This window comes from Lepidochelys kempii, chromosome 3, assembly GCF_965140285.1.
Source record: "Lepidochelys kempii isolate rLepKem1 chromosome 3, rLepKem1.hap1, whole genome shotgun sequence".
Taxonomy (NCBI): domain Eukaryota; kingdom Metazoa; phylum Chordata; order Testudines; family Cheloniidae; genus Lepidochelys; species Lepidochelys kempii.
This window is the reverse complement of record NC_136382.1, coordinates 65,412,538-65,429,326: the sequence shown is the minus strand read 5'-3', so window position 1 is coordinate 65,429,326 and position 16,789 is coordinate 65,412,538. Positions and strand designations below refer to the sequence as shown.

At 40.0% G+C, this 16,789-nt stretch overlaps 1 protein-coding gene across 2 annotated transcripts in view; it reads left to right on the top strand.

The window, feature by feature from the left end:
- Positions 1–16,109, top strand: part of UBE3D (ubiquitin protein ligase E3D) — a 112,146-nt gene extending 96,037 nt beyond the window's left edge. For both annotated transcript variants that reach the window (XM_073336551.2, XM_073336549.2), the window contains one exon: positions 13,744–16,109. In XM_073336551.2, the coding sequence (XP_073192652.1) occupies positions 13,744–13,756 (13 nt within the window). In that variant the 3' untranslated portion in view covers positions 13,757–16,109. The remainder of the gene's footprint in view (positions 1–13,743) is intronic.
- The last annotated feature ends 680 nt before the right edge of the window (positions 16,110–16,789 follow it).

The following is a 16,789-nucleotide window of genomic DNA, read 5'->3' as shown; positions in this document are numbered from 1 at the left end:
CTTTATTTTAGGAAAGGCCTTTCCGCCATAAAAATGACACTCACAACGAGCTACCTTGGTATGGCGCAGAATACAGTGACAGTGAATACAGTGACAATAAATTGCATTTAGATAGCAGTTTTCATCCAAAGAAGCCCAGAATACTTCACAATGTACATGCACACGGAACCACCAAAGGGCACCCACATCTGGGCTCAAGAATAGCAGTCATGCAAATAAGCAGCATATGGCACACTGCACAGCACGCCTGGGCAAGCCCCCATCTTTTACAAAAAGTGAATGGGATCTCTAATGTCTGTATAGAGTTTATAGCACAGTGGTTTTAGACCTCTCCTCTGACCCCCCCCCCCCACACACATAACATCCATTGTACTCTGTTAATCTACCTAGGAGGGAGCGAGAGCTGATTTGATCCTACTGGAATTTAAATCTGTGGTTTCCACACCTGATGCTTAGACCATTAAACTATCCCCACTGGCATTCCAGGGAAGAGGCAGTCAAAATGCTGTGTTCTTTATCCTGGGGTGTTTGAGGATACTATTATACATGTGCAGTGTTCTACAACCCTCTCACATGGGTTTTATTTTAGGAGTGGTATTTTAAATGGTAGCCTTCAAGAAAAAAATAAGACTAACAGATTCTGTCTGTCAGCCCCAGCAAGGTCAGGTATCTAGTTTTACAAAGAAAACAGTGATAACCAGCATAGTCCACATTCTCTGGGATATCGCCATGAAGGGTCTTATATTCCTTATTGGGCTGAAATACAGAGAACTTGCACTACTTGTGGGGCTAAATTTAGCTCTTGCAGAAGTGGGCACTGGGACAGGAGGCACATACCCTGCAGAAAGGGTTTGAAGGACTTTGAAACCTATCAGGTAGTAGATCAGTATGGCCAGATAAGAATGTGTGTAAGCCGTTTATTCTCTTATGATATGCTTTCTCTGTAAAGCTTTTTGTTCTGAATGGTTTGCTTTACGAAGGTGGGTTAGTCACTGGTTAACCCTGTCATTGCCCCTGAAAGAGAACAGGAGGCAGGTGCTGAACTAAACTAAGGCCATGTCTACACTTAAAGCTTACAATGGCACTGATATACCAATACCACTGTGCTACTGTAAGAGCACTCATGTAGCTGCATTATGCCAACAGGAGAGAGCTCGATGAGCAGTGGTAGCTATGTTGGTGGGAGACCGTGTCCCTTTGACATAGCACTGTGCACATGAGTGCTTATGCCGGCAAAACTTAAGTCGCTGGGGGGAGGGGTTCACACCATGAGGAATAAAAGCTTTGCTGACATAAGTGCTAGCGTAGACATGGCCTTAGACTTGTTCAGGTGATCACAGTGAATTGCAGGAGGAATGGCATCTAAATCCCTGGTCTGGAGGGAGAGGAGCATGGGTTCCCACTTCAAGATAGGTTACAGCTAGCGGCCTGAGACCACAAAGGAGCTCTGACAGACACGACTCCATTAATTTGGCCCAGGATCTCCACACTAAATCCATGAATTGAATTTTCAGAATCTTTCTTCCTTTTGTCCATTTCTTTTAAAAAGATTGAACCATGTCTAGTCTCTTGTTCAGGGCTTTCATTCTTTTCTTCATTGCATATTTAAATGACATTAAGACCAGAGTTAAATACCACAGCAGAAGCACAGCTGCCATCTTTCCCCTCTCTGAAACAGCCCTCATAAAGGAGATAAGTTTCTGCTTTGGTATCTGTCCCATGAGAAAACTAAAACAAAAGGTTGCACAAGAATGCAAAGCACAAGTTACTTGGCTTGGAACTGCTGGGACTCAACAGAGCCTTCGTTAAACGTGTCTTTTCAGACTGCCCCCACACTTGTGCCCTCAGGCAAACATTTTTTCTACAGCAGTTTAAATCATTTGCTGTAGAAAATAAGTGCTGCTTAAGTTTGCATGATTAGCTGAGGCTTGCACTTCATAACAGTATAAAGCAAACAGCATCTGGTCTTGAGAAGGAAAATCCTAAATTCTGTGGATTTTTTTTTTTTAATTATTCTGGTTGGATTTAGATCAGTAATTACAATGCAGCATTAGCACCAAGTTTCATCTATATCCATGGTTTGTATTTAAGTCTAACAAAAGTAAATACTACTGTTCTATCTGTGCCTCTCTACATAACACATGCTACCAGGAATAATGGCTGCTCTGGAAAGAAAATGGGAAGAGGCCAATGATGGGGGTTGGGAATGAGACAAAATAAAAATTGTTAGGGTTTGTAGCCGTTTAAATTTGGATTTTAAAAAATCACTTTTCTCCTTCCCTTAAAACATTTACATTTTTAAGCAATATTTTCCAATATGCTGAAAGGACTTTTGTCTTGATGTAAAATAAAAGCCAGTAGAGATTGACCTTTTGTCTATTCTTTTGGCTGCTCTTAGACTTCCTTCTAAAGCTTGGTCTTGCTTTGGCATACTGCTATTATGTCAGCAAAAAGCGCAGCCTGGAACTTCAGAGGGATTGCTCTCTGTTTCATATTTACCTCTGTTATATCGCAAGTACAAAGAGCCTAGTGCAACTCAATACTACTGAGAAATTAACACTGTTAAGAGGGATAAAATGAAAGCATGTATGTTAGTTATAGACTGACTTATTTCATTCAATTTTAAAGGGACACTATCAGGTTGAAAATCATACTTTAAAAAAAATTCTTGCTGAAATTACCACTGAAATCTATTTTATTTTCCACTGGGTGGGTTGTTTACATTTTACTTGTCTCCCAGTTTGGACAATGGAACTACAGTAACTGGGTCATATTGTCTCTCACACAGTTTATCCCTGCTCCAGGGAACAGGAAACAGCACAAATTTGCACTTGTGGGATTCCCTTCATATCTTTCCCACTGGGATGTGGAGTTTTCCCTCCTCATTCTTCTCGCAGAAGCAGCAGGGAATTTGGCTGCTTAGGCAGCAGATCTACTGAGGTCTAGCTTTTCCATGGCTCTGCACTGCCTCCAACCCCTCTTTGGGCTCCATGACAGTGTGGCTCTGACAAATATATACTTCCCTTGGGTTCCCCCAGGTGCTGCTGTCAAATTGCTTACAGTGTAACAGATGGACCCATGTAAATGAATACTGATAGGGTCAGCATTAACTTCTCAAATTCCCATGAGGCTGGGTGGATGGAGGATCTCACAGAGGGTTCCTTTCCCTCCAACATCTGGAGCACCAGCTGAGCCACCGTGAGAGGGGGAATGATGGAACAATATCATAAAGCCTTGCTCCTAACTCCAAATGATCTGGGTTTTCCTTCCCTCCTCTTGTAACCCATCAGGGCAATTCAGTCCCATCACGTCTGTTTCTATTTGGTTTCACGTCTGTGTTTCCCTGCACTAGCACAATGCTATAATGTTTAGTTTCCTGACGCTTCGAGGAAATAGATTGGTTTGTTAAAGTCCATTGGAATGAAAAAATGATGATGATCATGGACACTCTTCTGTTAGTCCTAGGTTTTGTAAAACTATATTTTTATAAGGTCCAGTGTTTGGAACTCATTTGAAACTGGCAGTGTCCTTTTAATAGCCACGCTTTTTAGTGGTTTTGTAAGATTGTTTCATGAAGGTTTTCATGGTATCTTATCCCTCAGGTAATATTTTTGTATTTGAAATTCTGTTTGTTGTTAGAAGTAAAGCAATTAGATTGGCTTTACCATGCTAAGGGCATGATCCTGTCATCCTTGGTGGATCAGGCCCTACGAGCGCAAGCTGATCCTTCTACAGTTTGCTTAGGGCAGAAGTAAGTGCCAGGGATAAAGTAATTATGAAAAGAACTTTTATTCATATTCCGATACATACTTAGGGCCTGGATCATCGTTCATTATGTTCAAAGTATGCCATGAAACTTCCCAATCTGAGCATAAACCTGGAGCAGTTCTCCTCAGATGTTGTAATTTCTGTCTGTGATTCATCAGAGGTGAAAAGTGAACTTCAGGGCACTCCTATCATCTGCTTGTCTCCGATCTGGCATAGGGGAACGTGGGGACATAGCAAAGCCAAACGTAACTTGCTGGTATTCTCCCCAGAGCCTGGAGAGTGGATAGTCAGAGCACAATTTAGAGCAGCCCTGTAGCTGGTGTAGCTCGGATCAGAGCTCTGCATGCTATCAGGAGGCTGTCCTGAGAAAAGTAATCCCATTATTAACATAGGCATGTGCTTGATTACTACATTATTTTCACTGTCCTAGTACTAAATATGCCCCACTTCTTTCAAATGGTTAATGTTCAAATCTAGAAATGTCTGTGCACTTCCAAAAAGCAGTTTCACAGATCTGAATCTTTCCCAAGCCATCAGATGTTGCTTAGGGCATGAGCAAGGCTTTGTCATCCCTGTCTGTCATGCTGTTTGCCAGAATGGCTGCTACGTTGTGTTTCTATAACTCATCTTTTTTACAAGGATAGGTTGGCTGCTATTGCTCAACCCCTTCCTGGATGATCATGGACTGCTTTTCCACTGGTCCCTACCCTTTGACCTGTCCGTCTTGGGTGGTCCTGTGAAGAGTTAAAACTTCCGTAGCATAGTTTTCTGGGTCACTGAAACACACAAGCCTTCCCCCGGTGCCAAGGTGCAGACCCCAAGGAAGGAGTTTCATAGATACTGAGGTAATAAATAACTGCCTACTAGCACTTTAGTCTGATAAAGGCAGCTGCCTTTTTATTGGGCCCTGCATTCACTGGAGACAGAATGAGGCGGGCATATGTTGAGGTTTAGCAGTTAAATAATATTCCTTCAAAGTCATTTTCATTTTGTTTTTGCAAATGTATTTCCAGAACATGAATTGAGAGTATATGCCAGGAGCCAGTTATTCATGGAGATGTTTCCTGGACAAGATTCAGATGGTTTGCTCCTCCCACTTCCTGGTCTACCTTGATCTTATGCCAGTGCAAACTGAGCACAAATGTTGTGATGAATCAGATAGGATTTAGACCTTAATTAAGACGATGCAGAATACTTGGTGTCTTCAGACACATCTAGGGGATTTGTCTTAAAATTGTAAAGGATTTGCATCAATCATAACCTGAATATAGACAACGAATAAGCCAAGACTATGACACTTCTTGGCTATAATGGAAAAATCTGCCAACATTTCAGCTGCTCAGTATCCACTTGCTGTCTGCAACCATTACAATAGGACCACATTGGAAAGCTCCACATGTCTATGGGCTTTATTACATGGGAGAGCTGTGCAGAAACTGAAATTTTTGTCCTGTGGAAAACTTTGCATTAAAAAAATGTTTTGCATCAGAATAAAAAGTTGAAAATGCAAATTTTTCAATGGAATAGAAATTTTTTAAATATTCCAGGCAGATAGCTGGACCACCACCAACCTGGTTGCCCAAGAAGACGACTGCCCAAGGAAAGCTGTCTGCATAATGGGTTTCTTTCAAAAGTTTCATCCTATCGACATGCTCCCATGGAACATTTCGATTCTGTCAAACCAGCATTTTCCAATTAAAAAAATCTTGTTCTGTTGGAAAAACTTTCAACAGTTCTAGGATTTCCACAAAGCCTGGAAAATACTAACAATGGAAGATATTAATCCTCTAAACTACTGACTCCCACTCTCAAATGGCCAGGAAACCCAGTATACCTTCCACCTTTGCTCCTGATTTAGCTATCCATATGAACAGAGACAGCAACTTAATCAATAATCTTAATGGAAAAGTCACAGACAACCAGACTAGTGGTGAAAACCTGGTTCCATTGAAGTTAAATGCAAAACTCCTACTGACTTCAGTGGGGCCATGAGTTCACTCTAGAGATCTAGCAGAAAAAGGGAAGGTCAGAAGCAACAATTATTTCAATACAAAACTTGAGATAGATTTTTCTCTTGTATCAATGCAGGATCCTTCTATCTTTCAGTACGTAGTACCGGTAATATCATTACAGTTGATGTGTTTATTTAATTTGACCATTTTATTCCTTGGAGAAGATTATATGCATTTAAATACTTCCCTGTAGAGAGAGTGGTTTTTGTGCGGTTATATTTCCCTGCTGTGTAATAAAAAGTAAAATTTACAAAAGAATGCTTTATGACTGCATTTACAATATTACCAAACTGAATGAAAAAAACCCACAGTAGATCATCAGAATATTTGATGTCTCCAACAACAAAAGAGTAATAACACCGGGAAATCATAAAAATAGCTAACAATTACCGACAATATTTTAAATACAATACGTTATATAGAATACATACAAATTAAAGATTAAAATTTATTAAATTCTATTGGTTCAAGGGAAAGCCTATAAAATGCAATAATAGTAAGCTGGAAAAAACTAATAATATCCAACCTCTATTTGTTCAATGACAGGAGGTATTGTATCTTATATGTCTGTATCACATTGTAGATGTACTCATGTACCTTAGCAGGGTTAAAGTATCAAAAAAGTTAATGTTGCAGTTTTCTTCTAACTCTTTGACTAGAGATATGTGGGTTTGTGGGAGTTTTTGCCCCATCTATCATCCTATTGCCTTTCTGAGCCACACAAACTATTAGCCTCATCAGGGATCACCACAGATAATCTTGCCAAAGCCTGCAAACATGGTATTTCACGCAGTCCCTGTCAGTACCCAGGCCGGGCCGGGGAAGCTAATGATCCCACCAGTGGACAAAATTCAGTAATGAATCCTGGTCATATGCCACCTGAGACATGTTGCACATACGCTAAGAAGAATGCTGTGAAAGAGAAGTACCATACAAAACAACTGTGATCTACAAACTAAGTTGTCAAGATAATTAGTTTTCTGAACAGTTTGCACGAGAATTTTTTTGTTGTTGCAGATAGTACAGTGTACTGAGTCCTTTTCAAGAAACTCAGTCTGGTTTATATTAGCCAACTTTTAAATGCTGATTTTGTATTCTATGTATCCTTACTTGTGCCAAGAAAAATTGCTTTAATCTACTATTTGTTTCAAAATATTATAATTTTATTCTATTTCACAATATTGAGTAAAGTCTCAGCATTCCGTCTTGCTAGTTTTCACAGTACAAGAAGCTGGTAACAACTTCAGATAATGAATGAATACAAAAAGAAAAGGAGTACTTGTGGCACCTTAGAGACTAACCAATTTATTTGAGCATAAGCTTTCGTGAGGTACAGCTCACTTGCTGCATCCAATGAAGTGAGCTGTAGCTCACAAAAGCTTATGCTCAAATAAATTGGTTAGTCTCTAAGGTGCCACAAGTACTCCTTTTCTTTTTGCAAATACAGACTAACACGGCTGTTACTTTGAAACCTGAATGAATACAAACGCTCCATTTTCAGGTTCTTTACAGATGCATATGCAGCGCAGCACAGCCATATACGTACGTACATACGTACACGCAAAAGACAAATCATACCAGCTTGTATTTATTGTAAATGGTAAAATGGCAGAAATGTTGACACAAATTCTCAGAAAGTTAAGAAAGGTGGCTTATTTTGTATCTACCAAGAGTCAGTATCTCATGATCTCAAAAATCTCATCTCAAAAATCATGGAGCAGGTCCTCAAAGAATCAATCCTGAAGCACTTACATGAGAGGAAAGTGATCAGGAACAGTCAGCGTGGATTCACCAAGGGAAGGTCATGCCTGACTAATCTAATTGCCTTCTATGATGAGATTACTGGTTCTGTGGATGAAGGGAAAGCAGTGGATGTATTGTATCTTGACTTTAGCAAAGCTTTTGACATGGTCTCCCACAGTATTCTTGTCAGCAAGTTAAAGAAGTATGGGCTGGATGAATGCACTATAAGGTGGGTAGAAAGTTGGCTAGATTGTCGGGCTCAACGGGTAGTGATCAATGGCTCCGTGTCTAGTTGGCAGCCGGTGTCAAGTGGAGTGCCCCAAGGGTTGGTCCTGTGGCCGGTTTTGTTCAATATCTTCATAAATGATCTGGAGGATGGTGTGGATTGCACTCTCAGCAAATTTGCGGATGATACTAAACTGGGAGGAGTGGTAGATACGCTGGAGGGCAGGGATAGGATACAGAGGGACCTAGACAAGTTGGAGGATTGGGCCAAAAGAAATCTGATGAGGTTCAATAAGGATAAGTGCAGGGTCCTGCACATAGGACAGAAGAACCCAATGCACAGCTACAGACTAGGGACCAAATGGCTAGGCAGCAGTTCTGCGGAAAAGGACCTGGGGTGACAGTGGACGAGAAGCTGGATATGAGTCAGCAGTGTGCCCTTGTTGTCAAGAAGGCCAATGGCATTTTGGGATGTATAAGTAGGGGCATAGCAAGCAGATCGAGGGACGTGATCGTCCCCCTCTATTCGACATTGGTGAGGCCTCATCTGGAGTACTGTGTCCAGTTTTGGGCCCCACACTACAAGAAGGATGTGGATAAATTGGAGAGAGTCCAGCGAAGGGCAACAAAAATGATTAGGGGTCTGGAACACATGAGTTATGAGGAGAGGCTGAGGGAACTGGGATTGTTTAGTCTGCGGAAGAGAAGAATGAGGGGGGATTTGATAGCTGCTTTCAACTACCTGAGAGGTAGTTCCAGAGAGGATGGTTCTAGACTATTCTCAGTGGTGGAAGAGGACAGGACAAGGAGTAATGGTCTCAAGTTGCAGTGGGGGAGGTTTAGGTTGGATATTAGGAAAAACTTTTTCACTAGGAGGGTGGTGAAACACTGGAATGCGTTGCCTAGGGAGGTGGTGGAATCTCCTTCCTTAGAAGTTTTTAAGGTCAGGCTTGACAAAGCCCTGGCTGGGATGATTTAAGTGTGGATGGGTCCTGCTTTTGAGCAGGGGGTTGGACTAGATGACCTCCTGAGGTTCCTTCCAACCCTGATATTCTATGATTCTATGATTGTCATTACAACTGGAAGCTGCCATATTTTTTTACTCTTCCAGCGACTGTGACAAATGGATTGGAATAAACTGGGTTAAGATGAATCCAGATAAAATGGGGAAATGATGGTGATAGGTAGGAAGAAATTAACTGAATAGTAAGTCCACTTATGTTAGTTCTATGTGCCAGACCGCCAGCAATCTGGTTGCAATTTCATGATCATATTCCATCGACTGATGCTGTTGTTCCAATCTTGGTGGCAGGTAGTGCCTTGTCATTGAAGTCCTATTGTTTGTGACCATTTCTTTCTGAAATGCAAACCTCATCACAGCAATCATTGCCTTTGTAACCCCCAGGCCACATTACTGCAATGTTCTCTATTTGAGCTTAGCACTGAAAAAGCCCAACACTCATCACTCAGTGGGACAAATAGCTATGAGCCCATAGTACCAGTGTTTTATGACCTGCTTTGGCATCCTCTTTATTTCTGGGCACAGCTCAACATGGTTAGTCATGAAGTACAAAGCCCTTTCTCCATATTCCCTTGCAGTTATGAGCCACTGGGCTGATCTCACTATTGGTTCCTGAGGTTAATATCTCTATCTGCACTAGAGATCTTACACCCCTGGGACTTGATTCCTCCTGTGGTCTGCCAGAACTGTAACCAAATTCAGCGTACAACGCAAGATAGGTTTACCATATTTCAGGTTCCCAAAAAGAGAACACTTCTGGGGTGGGGGATCTGGAGGGAGGGTACAGTTGGGGAAGCTGGAGGAGGTACCTGCAACAGGGGTACTCACTTGAAGTTGGGGGCAGTATCACTCTCTATCATGCCGGCAGATGCAAGTCTGGAATGCAGCGACAGCAGTCAGTCAGTGCCTTCCTGTGGGACCCCCTCCCCAGGGCTGGGAATGGAGCCTGGGTGGGCAGGATCCAGCAGCTGTCGACCAATCAGGAAGTGGACCAATCGCGACTCTTTCGGAGTTGCAGCGTCTGCTCTGCAAAAATTGTGGATATTTCCTGTTGTTTGATAAATTTGTCCGGACAGAGGACGGAGCCTCAAAAAAAAAAAAAAAAAAAAAAAAAGTAATGTCTGGGAAAACCTGGATGTATGGTAACCCTAGTGCCAGACAAATTGTTTTGTCAAGTTTTTGAAACTTTTGCCTTAATTTTTATAAGAGATTGGGTGTTAGTTGGGAATGACAGGGGTAATTTTGGACCTTTAATATTGTTCGTACTTTTAAAAAAATTATAACAATTGGGTGCTAATAGACGTTTTTTAGATGTACGTATAGTTAAAGACAGTGTTAGCAATACTGGTTTGCTCAGGAAGAAATAGATGTCCATGCAGTTTAATTTTAGACCTTCTTGAAACTTTCTGATAACATTTTATTTGGCACGTGTTTTTCATACAAGCTGTAATCTCGAAGTGTTTCACAGAGTTAAAGAATATAACAGAGTGTCTAGTAAGAACACCAGAACACAGTGTTGTAAAGGCATTCCATAATGAATAAATTAAGGATTTGATCATAGGTCAGACAAAAAAATTACGAGGAATAGGTGAGGGAGAAAAGCCGTTATTTGTAGAAGAAGTTTGAAAAGCAATGGAGACTCAGTGAGCCAGAGAGATAAAAGAAGGCTGTTCCAGAAGGCAGAAGCCGCTGGAGAGAAATCTCTTTGCACAGTATTACCATTCTGGACAGAACAGATAGAGAGGATGTCTGGTGTTAGATGAGCAGAGGCAAGGCTCAAGCTAGATGAGCAATGTATTCAAACAAAACACAAGATCTGTGTGTTCAGAGTACGTAGGCAATTCTGTGGAACTGACAGTAGATACAGGAGTAAGAGAAAAGTTAAAGGTGAAAAATGATGCCAAAGTTACAAGCAGTGGGGGCAAAAGGGCTGTCTGAATTGAGGGAGATAAAGAAGATGGAGTTGGAGAGAATTCTCCTCTTTGCTAAGAAAAGGACAAGTGGTTCTTTTTTTGAGACAATCAGCTTTAGGAAGCAGAGATTAAGCTACATGCTTATTTCATCAAAACACAAAAACAACTCAGTCAAAAGCTGAGTTTCAGTATATAATCATGGGGATCACAAACTTTCAAACTACGCCTACTTTTTACTCCCTCCAAAGTGAGAGAATGCTGCATAAATAAAGGGGAGTGTGTGCTTTTAAAGGTTAGGGACACAGGATTTCTAATACCTATATGTTTCATACCAGTAAAATACACAGGTGTAAATGGCATTCCAAAACAACCCCTATTCATTATCACTTCACTGGGGGAAATGTACTTAAGTTCTTTCTCATTTAACTACAACTGTAAAGTTAAAGCGAAACAACTTTTGCATGTAGGCAATCCTATCTGATTCATCACAACATTTGTGCTCAGTTTGCACTGGCATAAGATCAAGCTAGACTAGGAAGTGGGAGGAGCAAACCATCTGCATCTTGTCCAGGCAACATCTCCATGAATAACTGGCTCCTGGCATATATTTCTCAATTCAAAGCAAACATTTGAGTGTCTTTTGAGTATTCCTTTGGCCATCTGATCAGAAAGAAATCTTTTATTCTGTGCAGCTCTATATTCAATCCCTGCCAGTTCATCATATTTAGTACATTCTTTAAATACAGTATCAAACAGTCTGGGGATTAAAGATCAGCATGACATCCACATACATATAGTCTAATAGTTTACAAACCCAAGATGATATTGAGCTTTACTAGAGCTGTACTTGCTTGTGTAGTTGATCCACTGGAGTTGCAAGGAGCATGGAGGAAAAAGGTCTAATGACTCAAAAAGGTCATGTGTCTAATGACTCTTCTTCTTGCTGTGTTTCTATGAGGCATCAGTTCTGTTCACTGGGTGTTTTCAGCAATATGCTAAATGCCCTATTGGCTTTTTCATCTTTCCAAAGTGGCTTTAATGCGTTTTCTGAACTACCTTTTTGATCAGCATAGTATTAAGCTTCCCCAGTTTAATAGTTAGCTGTTTTGCTTACTCTGGAGGTCCACTTTGCTCATAATTTGTTCCCAGTTGTTTAAAGTCACATCCTAAATGTGTTCTAGTATAGGTTGCCAGTTCTGAGGAAGGCTGAAAAGAACATGGAGGGAAAGCCACCTCATAGAGATGAACCAATAGCCAATAGGATCGGCCCATTTACTCCCACAAATCCTTGGGCTTTTTGTATTTGGCAGGTCACACTCCCTGTCCCTTCTATATTGCCATTAGCCCTGCACACTAAAGGGAAGAAGGTGGATCATTTTCCATGCAGTGTTTGTCATGTAGTTTTCCTCCTTCCAGGATTTTTCTGTAAAAAAAAAAAAAAAAAAATGATGCGGTGCGCGTGGTGTGTGGACCCTAAAACTGATGGTCATTCTAACATTAGAGTTCACCACACCAGTAACAAAAGTGAGCTCCTGCATCACCACACTGGGTAACAAGAAGCCAAAATACAGTCCCCTTACATAGCCCAGCCCGTATCACCACCCAGACATCTGATCTTTATGATGAGAGGTTACTGAAAAACAGATTCATCGTATATAAGGTTCTTCTAATCCCAAGGATCAGCCACTCCCCCAGGTCAATATATATACTTATAGATAGATAGATTTTACCAAATACCACACATGTAGCCAATCCTTTAGTAACTAAAAACTAAAGGTTTATTAATACAAAAAGAAAATAAGAGTTATTAATTGGTTAAAGGAAACGTGTACGTTACAGTTATTTCAGAGTTTGCAGGTCAGGATAATAGCAGTGATGTTAAATCTGCTATCTTATAGTAATTCTCTCTGGTTCACTCAAATAGATTGGGTGTCATCAGTCCATTATCCAAAGCTTCCTTTTGTTAGAAATCATCTCCAAAGATATGGGGCAGAATTGAAGACAAAGAAGTGATGTCACAGTCTCCTTTTATACTTTTAGCCCAAGCGTATGGAAAGTTACTGGCAAAAGATGGAGTCTTAAATCACATGTCCTTATGTGCCTTGCTGAATCACGGGGTAGCCATTGCCTCAATGCGTTCTAAAACGTCTTCAGGAGGGGCACACTGGGTGAGCTGATTGTCCTTAATGGGCCATCAAGCAGGCTGCCTCGTCTCGATGCAAAGCTGTCTTGGGGTGCCACCCAAGAAAACAACATGTTTGAGATACAAAGTCTTAGCCAATATTCATAACTTCATATACAAAGATGATACATGGATTTAAACAGGATAATAATACTTAGCAGTCTATAACTTTTCTATTGATACCTTACATGTCATACTTGTACAAGATTTATTGCAACTTTATAACAGTGGTGACTGTATTAGTGTAATTAGTTATCTTCCTTTTTATGCAGCATCACAGATGTGTCTTGGACTATTTCTTATTCACTTTGAAATCAGAATGAGTTTTTCCATTAACTCTGAGGTCAGGATTTCATAGCAGATAGAGACAACGTTCTTAAAACAAGCTAATATTTTGGGCAAAATGGGGAGTATATCAGGGATTAAAATCGAAACCAGTTTCAGAATACTGTCAGATGTCTTCTTAAATTAGAAAAGATGAACACCTTTTACTTTTGTTATTTAGAAACAAACTGTATTTCTGATGCAAGGACAAAAACATGTATACATGACTTTCCCTCACAGAAATACAGACCAGAGAATCTTGCTAATCCTTGTTGCAACGGTGAAAAATCCTACAGTTGATTTAATTCAGCAGCAAGCATTGAAAAGTGAGTTTGAGAACATTAAGGGCATAAACAGAAAAGTAGAATAAACATATTAAAACTATCTTCAGCATTTAACAATCACTTCTTTGGGAAAAGTACTGCACAGCTTTGGGTAAATGCATTTTTCTGTGAAGTGATAAGTGCAACGTTTCTTTGAATGGCAGGAATCCTTTATGCTTTTTCTCGCCATGCTGAAGCTAACAATTGTTTTTTGTTTTGTTCTCTTTTACAGGTTGCCTTTTTGAAGATGTGAAGAATCCAGACATGCTAACTGAAAATTATTCTCAAGTTAACCTTCAAATAAAATACAGAAATAGAAGGATCGTTTTCATTAGGGTGACTTTCCAGCACAAGTCACTGAGGGTACAAAACGTGAAGATAATATTTAATTATTATTTTAGCTTTGATATTTGTTGGATTTTTGATTTTGAAACAGCAAAGCCAATGACAGAGAAAGTTGGTTCAGACAGGCATACATTACAAGACTGGTGTTCTGACAATGACTTATGTCTGACTGCTGGGGTGACCTTAATGATGACCTCTTAATCATCAGGGGAGAAGAAATCAATTATCTAGATGGAGCAGTGGCTGATAGTAACTTATGTATTTTATGTGGAAAATGAAGAACTGGCAGCCAGGAGAGGGTATAAAATATTTAATATAGTGAATTCCAGCTAAGAAATATATATGCAACTTTTACCACTTTTCTCACTTTTTTGAGTTGGCAGAGGTAATCAAACAACTAGAACTGTAATATGTAAACTGTTGTTTTCCAGCAACCTTATGTATGTAGAATATACATTATTTCCATATTAAATCCTACTCCCTAATCAAGAGAAAAAGTGGTATTTACATGCCTGCACCTTATGTAAAACTGAATTAAATTGATAATGCATTGGTTAAAGTTCACAAACAAAAAGTTTTATGATTACTTAAAAGAAATGATCTTGCAACTACAAAAAGAAGGGTGTCTGGATATAGGCCTCATAGAGGTTGCTAAATTGAGAATCCTGGAGACAGAAATCCTCTGTTTGCAAAGCACGTGCATCTCAGGTTGTTACAACATAAACTTCCCCACGCAGCCCTTTCTAGGCTTTCCTAGGTGCCTCAATCCTGGCTTGGAGGGACCATATCTATGGAGTAGTTCAGTCTTTATGGCCCATTCAGTACTTTCTCTTATGAGACTGTCAACAAAAGTTGACAAGCGAGTTAGTGCTGATTGGAGTTGGTGGCAGTTTCTGTGTTGTAGACACTTGTAATTGGACTGATACCACCAAATGCATTCCATGTGGAACAAATAATCTTGCACTGTTTCCATTTTTGGAGTGGACCTCTCATTCTTTAGTTGTCAGTAATCATTTTGGTCTCCATTGTGCAGAGAGAGTGTCATAGCAGATTTGTATATATGTGTGGGCAGCGGAGGGAAAGATGAGCTATTCATCTCTGCATAAGCATCACTACTACCATAATTCAGCAGCCCACCCTGTAGTTTGCCTAAGATAAGGATATGGCTGAACTGTATGAGAAAATTAATATTGCGGATCCCTTTTGTATTGTATATCTGAGCCCTGTATTAACACACATTCAGAACCCTGCCTATTTTGTAACCTTAATCTATTTTCTTATGTGTCCTCAAGATTGGCACAGAATACCATTGGGGCCAAAAATTTAGTATGATTCAAAAATGGGTCATGCATTTATATGGATAACTAGATGATCCAGAGTTATACTAGTTTATGCTACCATACATTTGGGTTAGAGTTATTAAACACCATGATTCAGGTTTTAAACTAATCTCTAAGTATCAGGATTACGAGGAGACCAAATATAGGATGCAGATTAGCCCACTTTTGTCTATTCTGTTTTGTGCCTTCCTCTGAAGCATCTGGTGCTGTCCGCTTTTGGAGACAGAATACTGGATTAGCTGGACCCTGGGTCTGATCCAGTCTCACTATTCTTATGTCCTGAAGTTGCCTGGGAGAAGCATTTCTACTGAAAATAGTGGAAGAAATTCTGTTTGTACAGGCTGTTTTTTTTTTTCTTAAACAATTAAGAAATAAGAGAGACAAGATGGGTGAGGTAATATCTTTTATTGGGCCAACTTCTGTTGCTGAAAGAGACAGCTTTTGAGCTTACCTCACCCACCGTCTCTCTCTTTAATATCCTGGGACCAACACAGCAACAACTACAATGCAAACAATTAAGAAATAAGAAAGCTGTGAGCTTGTCAAAGGACAACTCTTTAAGAGGAATGGGTTTAGAGGGAGAGATTCTTGTTACAAAGAGCTTCTTTTAAAACACTGAGATTCCAGGAGAAGTCAGCACTTCCTTTACATGTTTGCCAATAATATTGTTCTAACACATACTGCAAAATGCTGAGCATCTCCTGTGAGATATGGGATATCAGTGGGGGTTAAGACCACTCAGCAATTAGGTTAGGCCCCATCCTACTTTTCCTCATTTTAGATTTGACTACTCAAATAAAAGCAGAAGTGTGGAATTTTTCACATATATATTCTGGGACTATATTGTGTACTTCCATGACAATTTGTCTGTATTTTGATTTTTCTCTTCTGAATAAAATTAATTTTTCACTAATTTTTTTCCATTTTTGTTGTGCTCTGTTGTATGCTGGTCTCTGCTTTCCAGAATATGATTAGGCCAATCTAGGAGAGAAAACATTGAAATGACAGATTGCTACACTGTGATTGTAAGGCCACTTTCCTCCTATTTCAATGCCCCCTGTTGTGATTTTGCATCAATAGAGCAATCTGTTCCAGAGAGTATTTATGCTTTGTATGTTTAAAATCTGTCATTGTGTCAGTTTCTCGTACATAATATGGTATTAGGGACATAAATAGTTAATATACTTCTAATGGCAAATGAGGTACTGAGATGGTAGGTGTAGGCAAATCATTAACTTGATTTATCAGCAATGCAGAAGAAAAAATCTACATGAAGTGGGGCACTATAAATAAATATAAATCAAACCCCTCCTGGCTAGTTTATCACTCTCAGAAAACCTTGTAGAATATCACAGTGAAATGTCCTGCTTCTAGTGTGTTCAGCTTGAAAGGATTCCTGGGGAAGTATATGGGAGAGGAGACAGCAGAGGTAGCATTAGGCCAAATGTGCAGCCTCACAAAGCCATGCTCTTCAGGAATCTTTTTTTGTTTTTAAACCCGGTCTTCGTCCCAGTTACCAAAAAGGTGAGGGTTGTGAGCTGCCAAAAACAAGCATTTCTGGTTGAGTTATCTTTCCTGCAATTATTAAGTTAT